Raw genomic sequence first — 20,768 nt, 5'->3', positions numbered from 1 at the left:
ATGCCTAAGAAAGCAAATGCTAGTGCTAAATGCTAATGCTAAATGCTAATTTAATATATAACGACTTACAAACAATTCAGCTTATGAACAGCTGTTCGGAACGCATTGTGTTCGTAGGTTGAGAATCTGCTGTATTCATATTTTACAGTTTTTGTTTTTACATCACAATTCCTGCACTTGAAATGCCAACAGCCTAAATAAAAAAGTGGTATCGCTACATGTCTAGTTTTACAGAACATTCATATTTAGCAAAATTCAACTAAAAAATAAAGTATTGATGAAAAGGGTTTTGTACCTTCATCACTATTAACAAATAATATATAGATATAAAATATAACAGCCAGCCTTGCTAAAACTTATTTCACTAGAAGCCGTTTGTTTGGTCTTTAACTAAATTTCACTACAACAAATTTACCCAAATCACATTTTTTTTATGGACATGAGATCTTGCTTTTTATGATATCACATGCTTGGAAGGTGTAGGAGTTCAGATTAGGTCCCTTTTGATCAGCTGAATTTAAAATAGAACAAACTGGAAACATGGGTTGAAAAGCTACAGTAAGAGTTATAGTTGCTTTCAGCTAAAATTAAGACACAAATTTACTAAAACTAAACAGATTCTTTTGATGTTTCTTACTAGTTTGATGAAAGAAAACCTATCAAAGGCTTGATTATATCCTTACTTGCCCTGCTTAATGGCATTTGTCTTGTTAATAGACCCCTCAGAGGCAGTTTAGTTCTCCTGCCAGCGGGTTAATCCATCTAAATATAGATTCAAGTCTGCAAAATCAGTAATCAACTATTTCAGTTCTACCCCACGTCTCCAAGCTCCAGGCTAAGTTATTACCTTGCTGTACCAGTTAAGGCAGGGCTGCACCACATCAGGGTCTTCAATACCGTGCAACTCAATGTACCAGATGCTGAAGTTAAAACTCGGGCCCCAAGACATCAGAGGCACTGAGACAAAAAAAAGGAAGAAAAGGTGGAGAAAAATAAAACAAATGTGTAAAAACATGAACTCTTTGGACAGAACAAAGGACAGATGTTTTTCCCAACTTTATCAGTTCTTACCTATTTTGACAAACCTGCAGGGAAACATCTGCTCATCAATCTTGTGCTTTAAGGTGAACGTTTCCTTGTTGTAGTCATTCTTAAGGCCACTGGTAGACAGAGAAAGATAGAATCAAGATGAAGTGTCTCTCTCACAAATAACATTACTGGGATGAGATGCCAACTGAATCCATATGCTGGAACATTCTGGATAGTCCTCCAACACTGGAGTATAAACAAGACTTAATTTGTGGGTTTGATGGCTACAGCTATGATCTGTCCTCTTCTGTAACAGGCAGTCTGGTAGATGGAATTCTCCAATTACCGGAATAACCTTCCTGTACTGATTGCAGATTGTCCAAAGACAATGCTCCAAGATCACTGGATACCCAACATCTCCATATAAAAGGTGCAGGTTGAATGGCAACAATTTTGACACCAAAAACATTTCATTTTCTAATAATATTAATTAAGAAAGCACAATGTGGCTCAGTCAGATCTAAAACATAACCCAACCACCTCACCAAAGCCTTTTCTTCTATGTAACTTAACCATTCAAATGTTAACATTTTAAATGGATTCCAATAGTTCAAGTCAGAACATTGCCCAGATTTGTATTTGTTGACTGGCTCTGAGCTAATCACTTATTGACTTCTAACACTGGTTCTCTATTTAGTTAGTCTATTTTGTCTGTCTTTCTGACATGACTGAACAAACAGTGAACTGGGTTAATCAAACAAAACAAGAGCAAACTGCATGAGGATATGAACGACATAGTAACAACCAACCTCTTTCAGTGTTTCAGGACCGCTGCTGTAACAAGTTTTGTATTTTCTTATATATATATATATATATGCACACCCAAATAATTTTGTTTTGTCATGTGTACACATATGCAATTTTTTTGTGGACGTGTGCCTCACCTCCACTGCAACAACTCTACCCGAGGGGAAACACTGCTCTCCATATTTTAGAAATCTCTGTCTGTCAGCGGGGGATCTGACCAATCTGATTGTTTATCACAGGCCTGTCAATCAAACAGAGACGCCCCCCCCAAAACACGTCGTTTTGAAGCTTATTATAATAATAGAATGAGGGGACTATTTTTAAGATGGACAGCCAGAAAGGAGAAGAAGAAGGAGCGACTTTAGCTAACAACAATGAAATAACCGAGACATTATATTGACTGAGAATTTTATGTCAACGGAGCCGGAGGCTTTTAGGAGCCAACCACTAGCAGCACCCGGTGGAATTGCAGCTCAAGGCACTTCTGCATCGGCCTCATTTTTCAGATTGGGAAGCTATGTCCACTTTAATACACAGTCTATGATCGAGACACACAAAGCCGAGTGTTTCCGCAGCGAGCTCTTCTCAAGAACCTGGATTTGCCCTACAGTTAAAACACTTAGGAGCAGCGCCCAAGTGCTTGCACTTTCAATTTCACATAAGCCGAATGAAAAAAAACTGACACCATGAGGTCAAGCGAAGAGCTTTATTATTGTGTATGTTGCCTTATGCTGCTTGGGGTGTTTAATCTCCAGCAAAACTATTTAAGATCAACTAATATTTATATCTGTGCTATCTGTGAGAACCATGTACATGTTCTTTGTAGTACTTGGTACTATTTTAAGTTAAGTGACATTTAACTTGCATGACCTGTTGTTAAGAAGCTAATGCTAGCATTGTGGCTGGCTAGAAGCGCACAGCCTCCTCTGAATAGCCTTTTTAGAGACAGACGATAAAACTTTTTAACTTATTGTACGATTGATCGCAGCACCCTTAGCTCTATTTACAGGTTCAAGCAGCATAGCTGTGCAGAACCCTCGTCTTTGTTTTGATTATTCTTCTGTATTATTTTTCTCCACTAAAAGTGATTGTGCAGCAAAACCCATCGAGTGAAAACTAAAAAGAGCATCCCAGAGAGTCTCTCAGCAGTGCACTGCTTGGGGAAAATAGTGCTATAATTGAAGAATAATATTCCTCAACGTAAAATTGGAAAGAATTTTGGAATTTGGAATTTCATCATCTACGGTACATACAATCATGAAAAAAATTAAAAGAATCTAGAGCAGGGGTGGGCAAGCTTTTAGGCTCAGGGGCCACATTGACTTTTAAAATTTGACAGACGGGCCGGGCCAGCACCAGATGCATACATATCAAACATAAACATAAAAAAGGCATCACAGTGTTAATACGTACATTCACTTTTAGTGGGAACAGTGTTGTTGATCACCTTCTTTGTCAGAGCATCGAAGTCTGGTGTTAGTTTTGTTGTGTTCTCAGAACAGATCTGAGGTGTTCATCACTCAACTGGGATCTGTGAGGTGCTTTGTTGGTGTTCATCACACTAAAAGTCTGTTCACACACGTACGTAGAGACAAACAACACCAGCATCTTCTGGGACATCTTCTGGATGTTTGGACATTTGGCTGCTTTCATGAAGCATAAACATCCAGTTTAAGAGAGTTGAACTTCTCCTTGAAGACGGTGTCACATTGGAGATCAATCAGTTCCAACTGCAGCTCCTGTGGCGCCGTTTCAGGGTCTCGTGTGAAGGGACAGGACACCAGCTGAAGGGACAGGACACCAGCTGGAGGGACAGGACACCAGCTGAAGGGACAGGACACCAGCTGAAGGGACAGGACACCAGCTGGAGGGACAGGACACCAGCTGAAGGGACAGGACACCAGCTGAAGTGACTTGTCAATTTTTCCAAAATCAGAGAACCGATGGCAGAATTCTCCGTGCAGGTCGTCCAGTGATTTCCTGTATGTCTTCATGTCCAGGACGTCTTTCAGCGTAGCCAGTGTGAGGAAATGAGCAAATGACTTGTTTGACATTTGCTTTGAGAATAAAGCTAGCTTGGTTTTGAAGGCTCTGACGTTTGTGTACATTTCATGCACAAACTGGTCTTTTCCTCGTAGCTTCACGTTCAGCTCATTCATGTGTGTCAGTACGTCCTCAGCAAAAGATAAATCACAAAGACAATCTGTCACTCAGCTCAGGAACATCGTCAGCTTTCTCAAGTAGCTCCAACAATGAGATCATCTCCTGTTTGAGCTCCAACACTCGTTGACATACTTTCCCCAAACTTAACCAGCGGACGTTGGAGTGGTGAAGCAAGTCCTGGTGATCAGAGTCAGTTTCTTCAAGAAACTTAATAACCTGAGGACGGTGAAGTCTCCTCGCTCCAATAAAGTTCACCACTTCTACAACCGGCTTCACTACGTGGTCGAGCTGCAGGACGGATTTACACAGTGTAAGAAAATGTCCTCCTGCTCAGGGTTGTCCTCTTTCACCCTCTCCTGGATTCTTTTGAGCAACCCGATGTTTTTTCCAGTCAGGTTTGTCGATCCGTCTGTGGTAACGTTGGCGAGCTACTCCGAGGTAGCTGGAGCCTCTCGATGACCCCGACACGCCGTCATACGAGTCCTCTCCCTGTGTTTTCCCCTTCAGGGATTCCACGGCCAAAAACTCCTCCGTTATCTCAAAATTGTCATTAATCCCTCTGATAAAAATTAAAAGCTGAGCGGTGTCCTTTATGTCATTACTTTCGTCCAGTGCCAAGAAATATCATGTAAATGACTCCGCTTTTTTGTTTAGCTTGCTAGCCAAGTCTTCGTCAATCATCTCAACACGGCGAGTCGCCGTCCTGCGTGATGAGCTCATGTTTTCTAATTTGTTCTTCTCTCAGGACACCAGATACCTGCTGTCTCTACCAGCACTCTTTGAGAAACTCCCCTTCGGAGAAAGGCTTGCTGGTCTTTGCTAATTTGAATGCCAGCAAATATCTTGCCTTCGTGCTTGATTCTTGGATGGCAGTTTGTCAGATGAAGGTGTTTTGCTGATCCTGCAAACGATCTGCCGACCTCCGAGCGGTCGCCGTCCGTTCCCGCGTTGACTGGTTGTTAGCGCAATTAGCATGCTTGGTGGAAAAGTGACAGCTGATGTTGTATTCCTTTAAAACCGTAACGGTTTCTTGGTAAATCAGACACACAGCCTTCGACCGGACTTCAGTGAAAAAGTATTTAGTCGTCCGTTCCTTATGAAACACTCGGGACTCGCTGTCGACTTTTCTTTTCTTTGGCCCGTTCATTGTTGCAGATGTGTTCAGAGCAGCAGCAGAGTAACAACAGAGAGCAGCCCGGCCTCCGCAAAATCAAATCAATGTATCACTGCGCCTAGTGCGCCACCTGGTGGACCGCCAAGTATTACAGGACAAGGTCAAATGAATGCAGCCATAATTATGATATGATTTGATTTGGGCAATTCTGTACCAATCTTCAGCGGGCCAGATTAAAAAGACCAACGGGCCGGATGTGGCCCGGGCCGTAGTTTGCCCACCCCTGATCTAGAGGAATGTCTGTATGCAGTGGACAACGCTGAAAATCAATATTGAATTACCGTGATCTTCGGGCCCTCAGGCCGCACTGCATTAAAAACAGACACAAATCTGCAGTGGAAATCATAGTCTGGGCTTAGAAACACTTTTGGTAAACATTGTCTGTGAACAGTTTATCGCTGCATCTACAAATGGTGGTTATAATTGTTTGATGCGAGGCCTTCTCTGGCCTCAGACAGCTCAGACACACGGTCATTTCAGGGTATTAATAAAGCTGGCATCTATGTTGGCGGGTGATGCATTCAAATACCCTGCCAAAATTCCATTACAACAAAAGTAATAGTATTAACTAATGTAAGGCTGTACAATTAATTATAATAAAATCACAATTCATGCCAAGTGACAGTTTTGCTGCATTTTTATTTGGGACATTAGCTACATCAAAACAAGCACTCCTATTCCCAAATCAACAAATATTATTGCAGCATTACACCATGTGATGCAAAGCAGGGGACATCGGCATCAAGGTAAGCCCAGATAGGGCGAGTGAAAGACACCAAACAAAAAGACAACGCTCAAAAAAATATTGTCTGTTGAAGGGGAGTTTTTTTTTCATGTGGGAATTGTTGGGTTTCTTTATATAATGTTTTTAAGTTCTGTTGTAAGGACTTTACTATGTTAAGTGCCATGCAATAACTGGAGTTGTGATTTGGCGCTAAATAAATAACATTGAATTGAACTCCTACTACCTACTCCAATGGGGCTGTGCATCACCAGCTCCAAACAATCACAATTTTTCCAATCAGGAATACAAACAAATGCTGTTAAAGCTTCTGTAAATTCAGTCATTTCTTACTGCAGTAATCACAAGAACTGGATTTATATAAGTGGGAATATCTCACCTGGATAAAAGCTCTGTCATGTTCTCTTCACTCATTCCACCAAAGACTTTGAACTTCTTGAGGTTGCAAACGTGAGTCTTCTCATACTTCCCGAAGGTGATGCTTTGAACAATTGCTGGCCTTTCCAATTTCAAGATTAAAAACTGGAGGAGAAGAAAAATAGACACATGAAATATTTTTAAAGCAAAGAGCAGTGTTATAATGCATTTAATGAGCATGCAGGACTTCAGGAAATTCCTGAAGTCCTGCATGGCATGTTATTATGGCAGAACAGGTGCTGTCAAAAGATTTGCCTACAGCAGGGTCAATCTACTATGTGAAGTAAGTTGCATACAATCTATGAGTTGTATCTGCCTGTCACTTGGTGGTCTGAGTAGCCAAAACATCAAATGACAAATCAACATCAGGCCAGAATAAGTGGAAGCCACATGCTGGAGCATACAGTATGTATCTGGAAAGGAGGCACTTAACACACCCCTGAGATCTTTCCATGCATTGATACAAGATTTGCAATTTCTATTAATCTATGTACTGAGAGCACATGAAACTAATCTGAGATGCAACGTTGATGAGTCTTTCCACATGAATTTCAATTCCAACCTTTATGACCAATAAAAGCAGCTCAACTGACTTGACTTTTGACTCTCCATGGATTCTGTTTGTAACAAGTCCAAATATGATAAAACAGCCCAATCCTCCCATCAAGCTCCTGTGATTACTCAAATATTCAAGGCAATAATTTATAGATAGTTGCCCGTAATATGGCCCAAACTTTGTTTTAATTGGTTGATGGAGGAGGAACAAACTATTCCACTCATTTGAAGGTCATGTTTTCGGCAGTGACAGTCTATATGTTATTGCATATTACTGTAGTGATTCAAACCTAATAATTAACAATGAGATATATGAGCGGCTTTTATGAGTTGTGATTGTATTTACTTTGTGTGAACAATCTTCCAATTTGAGATTCAGTGTTTTGGTTAAGGTGACGCAAGCCCAAAAAAATATGAATTTTTTCTCCAGCAGTATTATTATTATTATTACAATACATAATTTGTTTGAGTTTGTCATTGCAAATCAAAAATGGTACAAAATAACTCAAACTTGCCAGACAACATGTATTCTTTTCATTATTCATTATACAATATTTTTTTTGTCAAAACAACAGTCCAAACCTCAGGGATATTTATCTTAAAAGCACTTAAGAAGTGCAACTAATTCCCACAATTGAGGATAATTTCTCCTCAAAATGACTTGAATGACTAATTATCAGTTGCTGATGAATTTTCTGTAGATTGACTTATTATTTAAAAGGTGTAATTTGGAAGAATTACATCACATTTTTATTACCACCTTGAACATTAGGGGGCAGTAGAGATCCTCCAGGCAGTCTGCCCAAAGTTCAGCTTTACACAGAAATCTGATGACTGGCAGTGGTGGTTTGGTTGGTTAAATTTTGGCATCAGGAGTGAGGGTAAGAATATCACAACGGGTTATCTGATGGGATACCGGTTTCAGTGTAACACTGGCTGGTAGAGTTCCTGCAGTTTGGTAGAGTTAATATATTTTTGCCCTGCCGTTAGTTGGAAGTTTTATGTTTTTCTATAACTGATGAGTGTAAAGTTAAATTGTATGTACCCAGTTGTGGACGGACAAAAACATTGCGATCAGTTAAGCCTGTAGTTAACGTTATAGCCTGCTTACCTCCCTTTTTGTAGTTGCAAAACAGCCACTCAAAACCCATATGTAAAGTGTTCCATCAAAATGAGTCTGAAGTGGTGGAGGTCAGTTCTTGTAAAAACACATTTTTACAGTATAAAAGTCATTTTTGGGGTGTTTTAAGTTGTTATGTGTTTCTGAATAAATAAACTGCCATCTTAAATACAATGTCAATACTAGTGTAACATTCAAATGATAAGTATAGAAAGTATAGTTTTGTAAGGTCAGAAAGTTTTTCCCTAAACACCTTTTCATTGAAGAGTGAATAAAGTGTATTGACATTGAAGATGGTTGTTTTTGACAGAGAAGAATCGCCTACATGGGGTCGTCTTAATATGGAAATGTAATCGACTTAATCTAATCAGGATGTTGGTTGTTTATTCCAGTGTTAAACAAGCTCACCAACTTTATCAAATTGTAAAAGCAACATGGATTAGCACTGAAGATAAAAAGGTATTGTGGGCATGTTTTGAGCAGGAGGTTGTTGACTGTTCAGCACATCCAAAAAGTCCACCATCATTAAAGTTTTGATGATGTCCATGCTATGCCATTTCCATGGGCACATCCCTGGATTTTTTTTTGCTCATTACAATTCTTTCATTTTTTAATCAATTCAAGATGTCAAAAAAAATCTGTTCAAGCATCCCTTTCCTCTTAAACTTTGGTGTAGGCCACTGTGTTGTGAAGGCTGTGAACATTGTCATTGGGAAACCCATGACAAGACTTGTGCTGAGTGTGCAAGAAAAATAACTGACAGCGCCAACCTTCTGGGCTTATGTTAAATCCGCAAAATTAAGGAAACATGAGCAGCACCTCTGTACTGTGAACATGTGCCAGACATACCAGGACACGGCTACTAGCTGCTAGGGGAAAAAGATTGATTCCCACAATTACCGCAATTTTTATTTAAATGATTTTTCAAATCTATTTCAATCCAGGATTTAATCAATTTCAAATTGAATTGCTCCCTTTAATCTTGGTAGGTGCAGAAAGCAGTTACAGCTTTTACCCAGCAGATGTCGCAGTGTAGGATGTGCAGTGCAGCGCAGTGCAGATGTCGATGTCGCAGTGTATTTCTTGGCTGTTGTCTCTGATATGTGAAGACTGATGTTATACTTTTCAGGAAAAATAAAATTCAAACAAAATGAGTGAGACAAAATTAGACGTTTTAAATCCAGAGTATGGAAACACTTTGGATTTCACTAACTACCAGGAAAAGGAGGGCTACACATGACTAAAGCAATATGCAAACTCTGCCATGGGGATGTATCGTATTGTGGAAATACGACGAACACGAGTGCCCATCTCGCTCGACACCATTCAAAAGCTAAACAACCTGTGCTGCAGCAGCAGCAAGCAAGCTGACGCTGGACTAAACACTGACTAAACAACCGAACGGGTCAGAGAATGCTAAACATATCATACAGTCTGTTGGTCATTTTATCTGCAATGACTTTCGTCCATACAACGTGGTGGAAAAGTTTTTAAATATGATTTACACCACAGAGCCATGGTCATCAAGGAGACAGCCATGTCTGAACTCCACAACAAGGTTAAGTCAGAAGTTGAAGAATCAACTTGCAAGCTGGTGGACAGAACTTCATCATGAGCACCCTCTCCTGGCCAAGCTAGCCGACCAGTACGTGTGTGTGTGTGTGTGTGTGTGTGTGTGTGTGTGTGTGTGTGTGTGTGTGTGTGTGTGTGTGTGTGTGTGTGTGTGTGTGTGTGTGTGTGCGTGCCTGCGTGCATGTACCAGGGACAAGCGTTTCTACGCGTTCTCTACAGCTAGGCATTGTGACTGCTCAGAAGAGCAGCCTCACTGCGAAGCATGTTGACCAGCTCGTGTTTGTTTTCTTTTACACTAAAATCTTTACACTTCCAAGCACTACCTTGATGAACAGTTAAATGCTGCCAATTTAAAGCTGCCCATGTCTTAGAATATGAATATGTTTATTTGTCCTATGCAAACAGACAGTTTTGAGTTCAGTTTCATATGTAAAGGACGTTAATGTAAAAGCTCACTTTTGTTCTGTGTGCAGTTTTCAGGGGCTTGATTAATTTAGGTTAGGTTAGGTAGTTACTTTATTAATCCCTGAGGGGAATTTTTTTTTTCGCTCCAGCAGCATACAGAAGTATTTGAAGTATTTGCCTCTTTTATACCCAGTTATACAAATGATTAATGTCAAAAAAGGTGTCCATTGTTTTGGAAATAGGACTCAATAAGAATATGATTCAATTTTTTTTTCCATACTCTAGTTTTAACAAAATAAACAAAAATCACAATATTCAAAATTCAGTTTTCAATATTTAAAACCCTCCCGTTGTCCTAGGGTCAAAATGACCCGCAGCTGTGTTCAACCGAGTTCTATTTAATTTGTATATGTTTTGGGATCATTGGTGACTATTAAAATAAAAATTAAATTAAATTAAATAGAACTTGGTTGGACACAACTGCGGGTCATTTTGACCCTAGGACAACGGGAGGGTTAAAAATCAAATAATACATATCAAATCAGCACCTCAAGTATCGTGATATATGTAATCGCGAGTTTATGTAGCCAAGAAGTCATCATGCACTACAGCTTTGATTATGGTATGTTTAGGGCGATATTATCTTTTAAGATCACTTCCTCAGATTGTGAGAAATAAAAGAGAAAATAAATAATGCAACAAAATGATAGATAAACGCAAATGAAATTGCATTGTTTACTGACCAAGACAAAAGTATAATTAATTTAGAATAATTCAAAAATGAATGTTTAATGAGTGAATCCCTCTTTACTTATTCTTTCCATTCTGCTCTTGTTTCTACAGGTCTATTACCCCAGTGACCCTCTCCAAACAGGACTGGTGGACTTTTTTGGCTTCCTGAGTGTGGCGTATTTGAAGTCTGCTGTGAGGATGTGCTTCAGCAGGTTAACTACTTGATCAATGAGGCTCACTGTATCAGCAAGGGCTCCAACGCAGTCATCTCCTATCTGCACCCTTTCTTTCTCCCAGTATGGCAAAAACTAGACCATCTGCTGTGACACCTGCTCTGGCCAGAACAAGAAGCTGTGGTACAGGGCTTTGCAATGTGTGGTGGGTCTTCTTAACAGCATGTCCCACAATTATTTTAATTGCTGGCCACACCAAGTTTGCTTGAGAGTGCTGTTTAGTGCTAATTCAATTTGTCGTACACCAGTTTCCAGCCTGAAAAACCTCTGCCAGCCTGTGAGCTCCAGCACATCAGAGAGCACTGTGAACATTTCCCAGCATGTCAAAAATAAATTTAATGCAAGTATATAAAAGCAGGATTTTACTGTGTGTAGTTACCTGAGGTGAAGCTCTTATGAAACCGTGCATCTAATGTATATTTTTGTTATAGATTAATCTTCTCATTATTTTCTCTGATAATTGATTCATTTCTTGGTTTGTAATATTTCTCAATATTGCCGTTACAAGTATGGATGGGCAACAAAATTTGATACTAACTCTCTGTGACCCGCTTCAGCAGTTTGCAGCTGCACACGCAGAGAACCACACTGACAGCAGCGGAGAGGATAAACATCCAGATATTGTCTTTACCCTTCACTACCGTCGATGCTGACCATGTTTCTGCATGTAAGGACTGAAAAGCAGCAATCTGTGAAGACATCTAGCGAAGGTCCATCGCATAAACGCAGAGAAATGCAAAGTTTCTGGCAGACAACCTCTAAGTTGATCTGTCGTTGCTTCAGTATGTGAGCAGCCTGAAGGCCACACGGGCGCATCAACAGATATGCGGGGCAGCAGGTAAACAACTGCACAATGAAAACACTGTCGAGGACAGAAGTACTGTTTAAAATAATGCTGCTGCTTAAGAATGTTAATATATCTACAGTACATGACGTTGTGTTTTTTTCCTCTTAAAAACCCCCCAAAAGAAACGATTATAGTATCCTTAAAGTATTGTATCAATAAGCAGCACAATTAAAGAGCAGCAGTATCATTAAAATCTTAACAATACCCACCTGTTTTTCCCACAATGTATATACAAGTACCTCAAGAAGTAAATTAACATATTTCAGACAAAAATTAATGATAAAAAAAACATCATTGAATCTTGTAACATCTTTTAATGTTACGTCTTTGTTTGTTTTGATTAGAGATATAATAAGTATCGGTGTCTAAGTTGTATCGGTATTGGTATCGATCAAATCCTAACAATGCCTTTCCCTTTTTCCAAGTGCTGTAAACATTGATCATTGAACTGCCAGTTTACTAAAGGTGTGCGACAACTCAGCTAGACGGATCCTGTCTAAACCTTAAGCTCATACACCTTTATGTCAGCAACCCATAGTCGGAAAAGATTTAGCCGGTAGCCAGCAGGTGGAAAATTATTTTTGATCGCACATTTTATTACCGATGCTTAAACGTTCAGTTATTTTTCCGTTATGGATTAAAGGCAGAAACAGGAGGCATACTTTGATCTGCATGTACGGTTGATGTTCTCAAAGATGGGCGAGCATGTTTGATGTGTTTCCTTCTTAGGCAGTCTCGCTGCATCCACTTTTTTTTTTTTTTTTTTAACTGATATCCGTCTTCGAGGACATCCCTATGTTAATGTTGGGGATATCTAAAGTTATCCCACTCTGATTCTAATTGCTTATTCAGAGGTGGAGATTCACTTTCTCTTCTGTCTTGGCTCTATCTGTGTGTGCAGCACCTTTTGCTGAGTGCGACAGGCAGTCACAGCGCGGACAAGAATCTTGAATTGTCATTTTTTTCAAACAAAAGTTCAAAGCATTTGTCATCTAACACTTCTGTCTGATGATTTGATGCTTTTCTTTGTTCCAACTTATTGCAGGGTGAATGTTTTGGGGATTTTTGAGTGTCAGTCAAATAAAACAAGCAATCTGAATGTGTCCTCTTGGCCTTTGGGGAAATCATACTGCTTCACAATTTACCAGCTTTTTAGAGATAAAGCAATAAATAGTTTAATCGTGAAAATTGACAGTTTTCATTCAGCTACAGGTACCGTAGTCATCTTTCATCAAGTTATCTGGGACCCATATTTGTCTGCACAAATCAGTCAACAGGTAGCAATCATGGAAAAACAATGCTGTCCCATTGTCAGTGATGTCAAGTTGAGGGAGTGTGCCTACCTGTGGTGGGTAGTTGCTCTCAGAAGACCACCTGGAGGACTGATCGTTAGGTTTATCCACCAAAATATTCCTAAACAACATACAGATAGAGATGAGTTTATTCCCCCTGTTGGTAACTGCTCACAAGAACAAAACAAAGATGTTCAAGACAGACAACATTGCATCAAAGTTATGAGCCAAGACTAACCGTCTATTACTGGGCAGAATAAACCGTCACATGTGTTTGCACAGTGTTTTCATATAAACTAACTGTGAAGGGGGAAATAATTATATGATAAGCTACGGCTAACTGGTGCGAAGTTTCATTTAGCTTATTATTTCAGCAAATGCCAACAGACTGTTGTTTGCCAACTTAACACTAAAGTGAGCTACAGCTAAGCTGTATCTGTATTGAATGTGGAGCCAGCAACAGGCGAACCCTTTTAAAGTATGGTGACATCTTAAATCCTGACATTGAGCGGGTAACATGTGTGAGCTAGCTGCAAAGTCTCACTAGTCTCAGGTAGCCGCTTAACAAGCATATTAGCAAAGCTGCTAACGCAGAGCTCTGGTTAGATAACACAAGCTAACCACCTAACGTCCATTGTAACGCTGTTGAATCAATCCTAAAATAAATACTGCTTTAATAATACATTACATGGCGTTACAAACAGCAGGTCTGCGGGTTAGAAACAATCCTCTTCTCAACAGATGGAAATAAGGTGATTAGCTTTGTTTACGTTGAGAGACAATGCACCAAGTCTGACTTAGCCAAATGTTTAACAGAAGATCCTCAGAAACAAGTTCAACATCGTCTCATTGGACATAGAAATCCTCCATAAGCATCTTGTCCGCAACCAAACACGTCAGTGGATCATCAGCAGCATCACTATCGGGCAGCCAAGTACCGAAACCAAACGTCCCCACCGCGGCCGACATGACGAGCGTTAGTGGCTCGGATCGCAGGCGAGCTTAGGCCAGTCAGGGCCGGCTGGGTGAAGCCGGGGACAGAGGCCACCAACCCCAACACCTACCCCGCACAAACATGTGCATGTGCGGGGCCAGCTAATGTGCGTACTACTCACTCAGGTAAATACGTAGAGGAGTAAGAGCTCCATTTAAAGACGCTGAAAGTGAGGACTCTGCTCTCAGGAACGACAGCCATCTTGTTGCAGAGAATAACAGGCGGCCAAAGGCCGACAGTGCAGCCTTAAAGAAACAGCACACTTCTTTCGGCTTGTTTGTTTACGTGTGTTTATGTTTGTTTACGTGTGTTTATGTTTGTTTACGTGTGTTTACGTGTGTTTATGTGTATATTTTCCGTATCCATCCCAATAAAACATTTTAGGGTGCCGATTTTTTTCCCCCAATCATTTCTTATCTCAAACCCAATGGCTACTTTAAAACTGTAGTTTTAGGAGCAATTTAAAATAAATAAATAAAATAAAATCATTTAGAATAAATTATTACAACACACTGGAATGAAATTGAGCAGAATGCATATTTAAAGTGAATTATTAGCTTATAAAATGTGGAGCTCTTATGGTTCATTGGTCAGCAACTGGGAAGTGGGGAAGTTCTCGTTTTCCCACAAGGAAGATTGGAGGTTTTTCAGAGCCCTGAAAAGTCGGTTTGACATCAATTGCCGTTGCACCATATGTGGTGCAAGGTAAGACATGGTAACCATGCCGACCCACTTTCACTGCGTGAATGTGTGTGTGTGGCCGACACTCTACCACCGCTGCAACTGCCTCCCATGTCCACCGTTTTTTCCTGAGCACAGTGTATTTAAAACAAAAGTTGTTTTTCATCAACGGCAGCAGCGTGACGAGGTGCAGCGTTTATTCATTGAACGCTGAACTTTCAGGATTTCCTTCCGGTCACCGAGAGCTCACCCACAGTTGCGCTCCTTACTGTCACCTGACGTCCAATCACAGTGAAGGAGGGGCGGGACAAACACGGTTAACCACCGACACTGGTTGCTGATTGGTCCGCCCTTCAAAGTGGCTGAACAAACGCTAATGGCCAGGTTCCCAGACATTTATCACAGCTAAGAAAACTGAAGCTGTGAGCCACAGTCGGGGCAGCCTGGCTGAAGACATGTATTTGCTTCACACACAAATGACTGTGAAAAAATGACAGTACTTATATAGAAATGTAATGTACAAATAATATATTGGCTTAATAAACTCCCTTTAATTCCTTTGTTGGTTTATTTGAATGATGCAGTTGTCAATGTTCAGTATTTGGACAGCAGAAATAGGGCAGATTTCCTGGGGTGACCACGTTGCCTGTTTGTTGTCATGTGACAAAAAGGTACTGGGAGACTCCCAAACGGAAACTTTTCTAATCCCTAGCTGCATGAATGCATGACTCAAATCAGATCCTGTAGCCAGAAGCATTATGTTTTTAGGTTGTCCATTCGTCTTTTTGTATGCACTCCTGTTTCATTCTGATCTTTTTATGTCTCTACCCCGGTAATAGCCATAATCAGTGGCATTATGTTTTCAGGTTGTCCGTCCATCCATCCCAATCAAAGGTCGAGGTCAAGATCACTGTGACCCCAATTAGGTAGGTAGGTAGGTATTTACTTTATTAATACCTACCTACCTACCTTATTACACACATTCAAATGAACATAATATCTAAGCAATGCCAGCATGGAATTTCTTCTAATTTGGCAAAATCATTCACTTGGCTTTAAAGATGAACTGATTGAAGTTTGGTGGTCAAAGGTCAAAGTCACTGTGACCTCATCTGTCTGTCCCGTTCTTGTAAATGCAATATCCCTCAAACTTGGCAAAAATATTAGACTCATTTGAGATGATCCAGGCCCTTCGCAGAATCGATCACTGGTGATAGACTCGCAATGCATGCTTGTTATATTTTTGTTCAAATTTGCGCTCGTCTGAGCCCAACTTTCACATAACCAACACTAACATCGTGAGATCAAGGCAGCTGCAGTTTTTGTAGTCAGGGGGCCGTAGTTGTTATCCTCCTATTGCACACCTGGCTCTCAGCTGATCTAAAAGCAAATTGGTTTATATGTTGCCTTAACAATATAATGTTTTACTGATCCTTTTATTTTTGTTGAAAAGTAGAGATTCAGATTTTATTTGTCTGATTTTTAATGTTTATTCTGTCAACAGAATACATGTAGTGGTTGATGGTGATGTTTGTCAGTCAGAGAGGGTCAATACATTTAGATTATTGATCAAGCAAATTGCACTCTATGTAATTTTAAAGGGACAGGTCTGCTCAGCTGATTTATTTACAGTTGCAAATTGATAAGATACAGATGTATATGCAAATTAATGTAAACTGGAAGTTGAAGCACCATAGATCACCCGTGCATAATTTTCATAGGTTCCTCTGTCATAATCAAAACAATTAGAGACTGATTACAAAGTGATATTTGAGTCAGAGAACATTTTATTAGATTGGGATCAACTCCAATAGAATGTGAGTTTTTGTCTGACTTCCTGTTCATGGTTCAGGCTCAAGGTTGCTGAAAACTGTTCAACTTGATTGCAGCCATTTGTGTCAGGCGACACGCAATTCATCTCCAAATGAACTGATAAGATTTTGGTGGTCAAGTATCAAGGTCAGCATTACCTCACACTTTACCTATGCTCATTGCATTGTGATATTTCAGGAATGCCTGAAGGGAATCTTTTTAAATGTATTACTAATGTTCACTGTACCTCAGCAATGAAGTGATCAGGTGTTGGCAGTCAAAGGTCTTAGGTCAGGGAACTTCTTCAAATTTGGCACAAATGTTCACTATGACTGAAGGATGAAATACTGCCGCCTTCTCTGGGCCAGAGCTCATTTAAGATGGACTGTGTCAAAGTGGAAAACTGTCCTGTGGTCTGACAAATCAAAATGTTAAATTGTCTTTGGTAATAATGGATGCCGTGTCCTCAGGGCTAAAGAGGAGAGGGACCATCCAGCTTGTTAAACTGGACTTGGAAATTGAAAAATTAGAAACAAAAGTAAGCAATGCTTTCAATGCACACTGAATGATTGTGACACAGTGTCAGTGAATGTGTTGATCTTTTTTTTTTTTTTTTTTTTTTCCCTCTAAGCATTTTAGCACAGGAGGGAACCCAGACAAAATGAAAGGTCAAAACATTTTGATGTCATCTTGGACTAAGACCAAAAATTACATGCCATGATACAAAAACAAAAACAAACAAAAAAACCAACAATTTGGGACTATATCTAAAACTAATATCCATAAATTATGTGCTACACTGTCAAATAGTGCAAGTTTACACATAAATGTAAAATACACAACCCTTTAGCTGGAAAAAAAATCAAGTACAATAACTGAGCGTCACTCCGGGGGCCCTTTCCTTCTTCAAATGGGCAACGTTGTGGAGGACAGTGCATGCAACAATGATGTCACAGGCCGTGTTTGGTGTGACTCTGAAGTGGCAAAAGCACTGGAAATGTAACTTCAGAGGCCCTTAATGCTATTTCGATGTGGGCCCGTGTTCTTCCATATGCAAGATTGTGTGTGCCCTGTGCTGCTGTCTGGTTGTCTGTAAAAGGAGTTAAAATAAATGTCTGACAGGGATAACATTTGTCTCCCAGCAACACGCTAATGAAATCACCTTAGAACAAAAAATGTAATGGTTAAAACTGAATAGCAAAGTTCAACTTCTACACTACCATGATGGTCAGGGTGCTTAATTAGCTTTACTTTGGTAGCTTACCTGGTGATAGTCTCTGGTAGATATTACATGCCCATAAGACTCAGGAGCGAGACCAAGCCAGGCCACTTTGCTTGAATGTTGCTGAAGACACAGCCAGCATCACAAGCCATCTGAAATGTTAAAGTTGAATACACAGAATTAAGTCATGTAGTTGATACGAACTTGAGTCATTATGTTCCTAAACATTGATACTGTGGAAAGATTTTCTGTTGACATAAACCCCTTCATGTGCTCCAGTCAGGTGTTTTATCATGATGTGAGTGCAGTCCAGCGCATCAATAACAATAAACCTGTAAGACAAATACTAAGTAGGCTACAACAATTTCCCTACAGCTAATTTTGTAGTCTATAGGCTAATTCACGTTACTGACCTCAAGACACAATCATGACAAAACGACAAGGATCTGACGAAAAAGGTAGGGAGCTCGTAGGCTTTGTACACAGGAGGTCAGGGGATAATCTTACAAAGCTGGAAACAATCAGGGTCGGGAAGACAATCAGACCATGCGTTCCGAATCGCATAGTATTTCTTTTTTACTTTTAGTGTGGACTATCGCTACCCTTAAATAGTATCTACTAGTGATGGTGAGATGAAGCCTCATGAGGCATCGAACCACTTCAGCCAATTGGTTCGAGAAAGGGTTCATTACTTGAAGCTTCATGTGCACACGAAACCACCTACTGGCCAAGTGTATAATGACAGGCAGCTGGATCTGAACCACATGTGATGCATTGAATGTTTGTGTCTGTTATGGCTGTTGGGAATGACTATGAATTACAAAAATGTATGACCAAATAATTTCTGTACATAAATGATCACATATGTGCATAATAAAATATTTTTTGAATGTATTCTGTGTGTGTAAATTTTCCCAAAATGGTAGTATCATATGATATGGCAGGTTGTGTAATCATGTTTTTCTGTCACTTTAGGAAAATGTCATGGGCTTAAGCAGGCAGAGGACAGTGGAAGTGCTTGTGGAACTAGGAAGAGGGGACTGAATATGCTTGTGTAACTTGGACAATGATGTACAGGACAGGGGACATTTTATTCATTTTTATTCAGAAATAACAGTTTCTCAACAGTTTTTGGTTTTATGGATGTCCACATGTCAGAAGTAAGGCTAACAGCAGCCACCTTTTCCACTTTAGCCTTCTCCTTCTCCTTAGCTGACTCATACTTGGCCTCCACCATGGCCTTCAGAGCCTCAAGGAAAAAATATATAGTGCTGAACTGTGAGACACAATAAAGTACTCATTTGTTTCATGTATGCACCCATACATACCTGCCTTGTAGGGAGGACATAATTAGGATCCAGTTTGGACACAAATGCCCTGAATCCAACATCATCCACAATACTGAAGGGCTGTGTGTCCTTCACTATCATGGAGATGAGGGCTTCATCCAGCTCTGGTTTTCTGGTGGCTGGTTAAAAGAGAATAAATACAGTGTCTGTTACCTGTCTTTATTTGCACAATAAAGAAAAGTGAACAGGGATAAATTGTGATGGTGCATTTGTAATTTGTAAAAGTGTTCCCACACAGGGGAAATCCTCCTCTTCCTAGCTGGCTCCATCTTATCACCTCCTTCTCTCCTCACTCTCCTAAATCTCCAAACTATCTCTCTCTCTCTAAACTCTCCAAACTATATAAACGCTATCCAAACTATCTCTCTCTCTCTCTCTCCTAAATCTCCAAACTATCTCTCTCTCTCTAAACTCTCCAAACTATATAAACGCTATCCAAACTATCTCTCTCTCTCTCTCTCCTAAATCTCCAAACTATCTCTCTCTCTCTCTCTCTCTCTCTAAACTCTCCAAACTATATAAACGCTATCCAAACTATCTCTCTCTCTCTCCTAAATCTCCAAACTATCTCTCTCTCTCTAAACTCTCCAAACTATCTCTCTCTCTAAACTCTCCAAACTATCTCTCTCTCTAAACTCTCCAAACTATCTCTCTCTCTAAACTCTCCAAACTATCTCTCTCTCTCTCTCTCTCTCTCTAACTTCTCCAAACTATCTCTCTCTCTCTCTCTCTCTCTAAACTCTCCAAACTATCCAAACTCTCAACTGACCGTAACTCTCCACCAACAACCCACATTTTGAATGGAGCCTGAGAGGTTTATATTGCCGTCAAACCTCCCGGCAACACCTGAACCACTTCCCGAAGCAGTCACGTGGTACAGCCGGCAGCGAGGCTTCGGACGTCATCATTTTTGGCTCCTCCCCTAAATGAAGCAAGCCTCGACACGCGCTTCGAGGACACGCCCCCTCCGTTACGCGACACACGCTTCGAAGCGTCGGCACACCTCGTAACATCACTAGTATCTACTGTTGCATGTAGTTTGTATACAATTGGGACATACTACTTCACCATAAAGATGCGTCTTGAACTTTGACTAAGTTCTGAAAAAGAATGCGATTTGGACGAGTAGGCTTCCTTTTAATGCCTCTTCTTCTCCTCCTTCTTCCTTTTGCGGGCGGAGCATGAGCGCCACCTACTGTCTCGGCGGCTCAGTCGATGTGACGTATCTTTCCACTGCGCAGAAGATTGTGGGTCAGAACAGCTCGAGTACCATGCTGGCCTGCATACTACAAAATACGACAGGATGTAGTAGGACATCCTGGTGCTTTTGGCATTCTACGTCTAACATATTAAGTATTGGGATAAACAAAATCTTTTTTTTGGCATACTAAATAGTATGGTCATATGGATATTGGAACGCAGGCAGGCAAAGGTGGACAGATGGGAGGACAGGAAGTTAAGACAACAGAAGTGAGACAAGAAGGTGAGTTATCAAAATAAAACAGGAAGTGAACGCGAAAGACTTCGAACAGAGAGACAAAGAGGACCAAACAATGACGAAAAGACAAAATTGACATAACTAAACAATGAACCGAATAAAATGAACCGGAAGAAACCGATAC

At 40.3% G+C, this 20,768-nt stretch overlaps 1 protein-coding gene across 3 annotated transcripts in view; it reads right to left on the bottom strand.

Annotated features, from left to right (window-relative positions):
• The window catches only part of mkln1 (muskelin 1, intracellular mediator containing kelch motifs), a 32,204-nt gene extending 17,920 nt beyond the window's left edge, over positions 1–14,284 (bottom strand). For 2 of the 3 annotated variants that reach the window (XM_069713210.1, XM_069713211.1), the window contains exons 1-5: positions 14,204–14,284; positions 13,140–13,209; positions 6,295–6,437; positions 1,072–1,160; positions 848–957 (exon numbers count right to left, since the gene is read on the bottom strand). In XM_069713210.1, the coding sequence (XP_069569311.1) occupies positions 848–957; positions 1,072–1,160; positions 6,295–6,437; positions 13,140–13,209; positions 14,204–14,283 (492 nt within the window). In that variant the 5' untranslated portion in view covers position 14,284. Of the gene's footprint in view, positions 1–847; positions 958–1,071; positions 1,161–3,249; positions 3,445–6,294; positions 6,438–13,139; positions 13,210–14,203 lie in introns of those variants that run through there. The other variant, XM_069713212.1, reaches the window with a different exon arrangement.
• Between the last annotated feature and the right edge of the window lie 6,484 nt (positions 14,285–20,768).

The sequence above is a fragment of the Brachyistius frenatus genome, unplaced genomic scaffold (genome assembly GCF_029030835.1).
Source record: "Brachyistius frenatus isolate BFR_SWC_R1_liver_20210118 unplaced genomic scaffold, ASM2903083v1 Contig_116, whole genome shotgun sequence".
Taxonomy (NCBI): Eukaryota; Metazoa; Chordata; class Actinopteri; family Embiotocidae; genus Brachyistius; species Brachyistius frenatus.
Note: the sequence above shows the minus strand (reverse complement) of the source record. Positions and strands in the feature narration are given on the sequence as shown.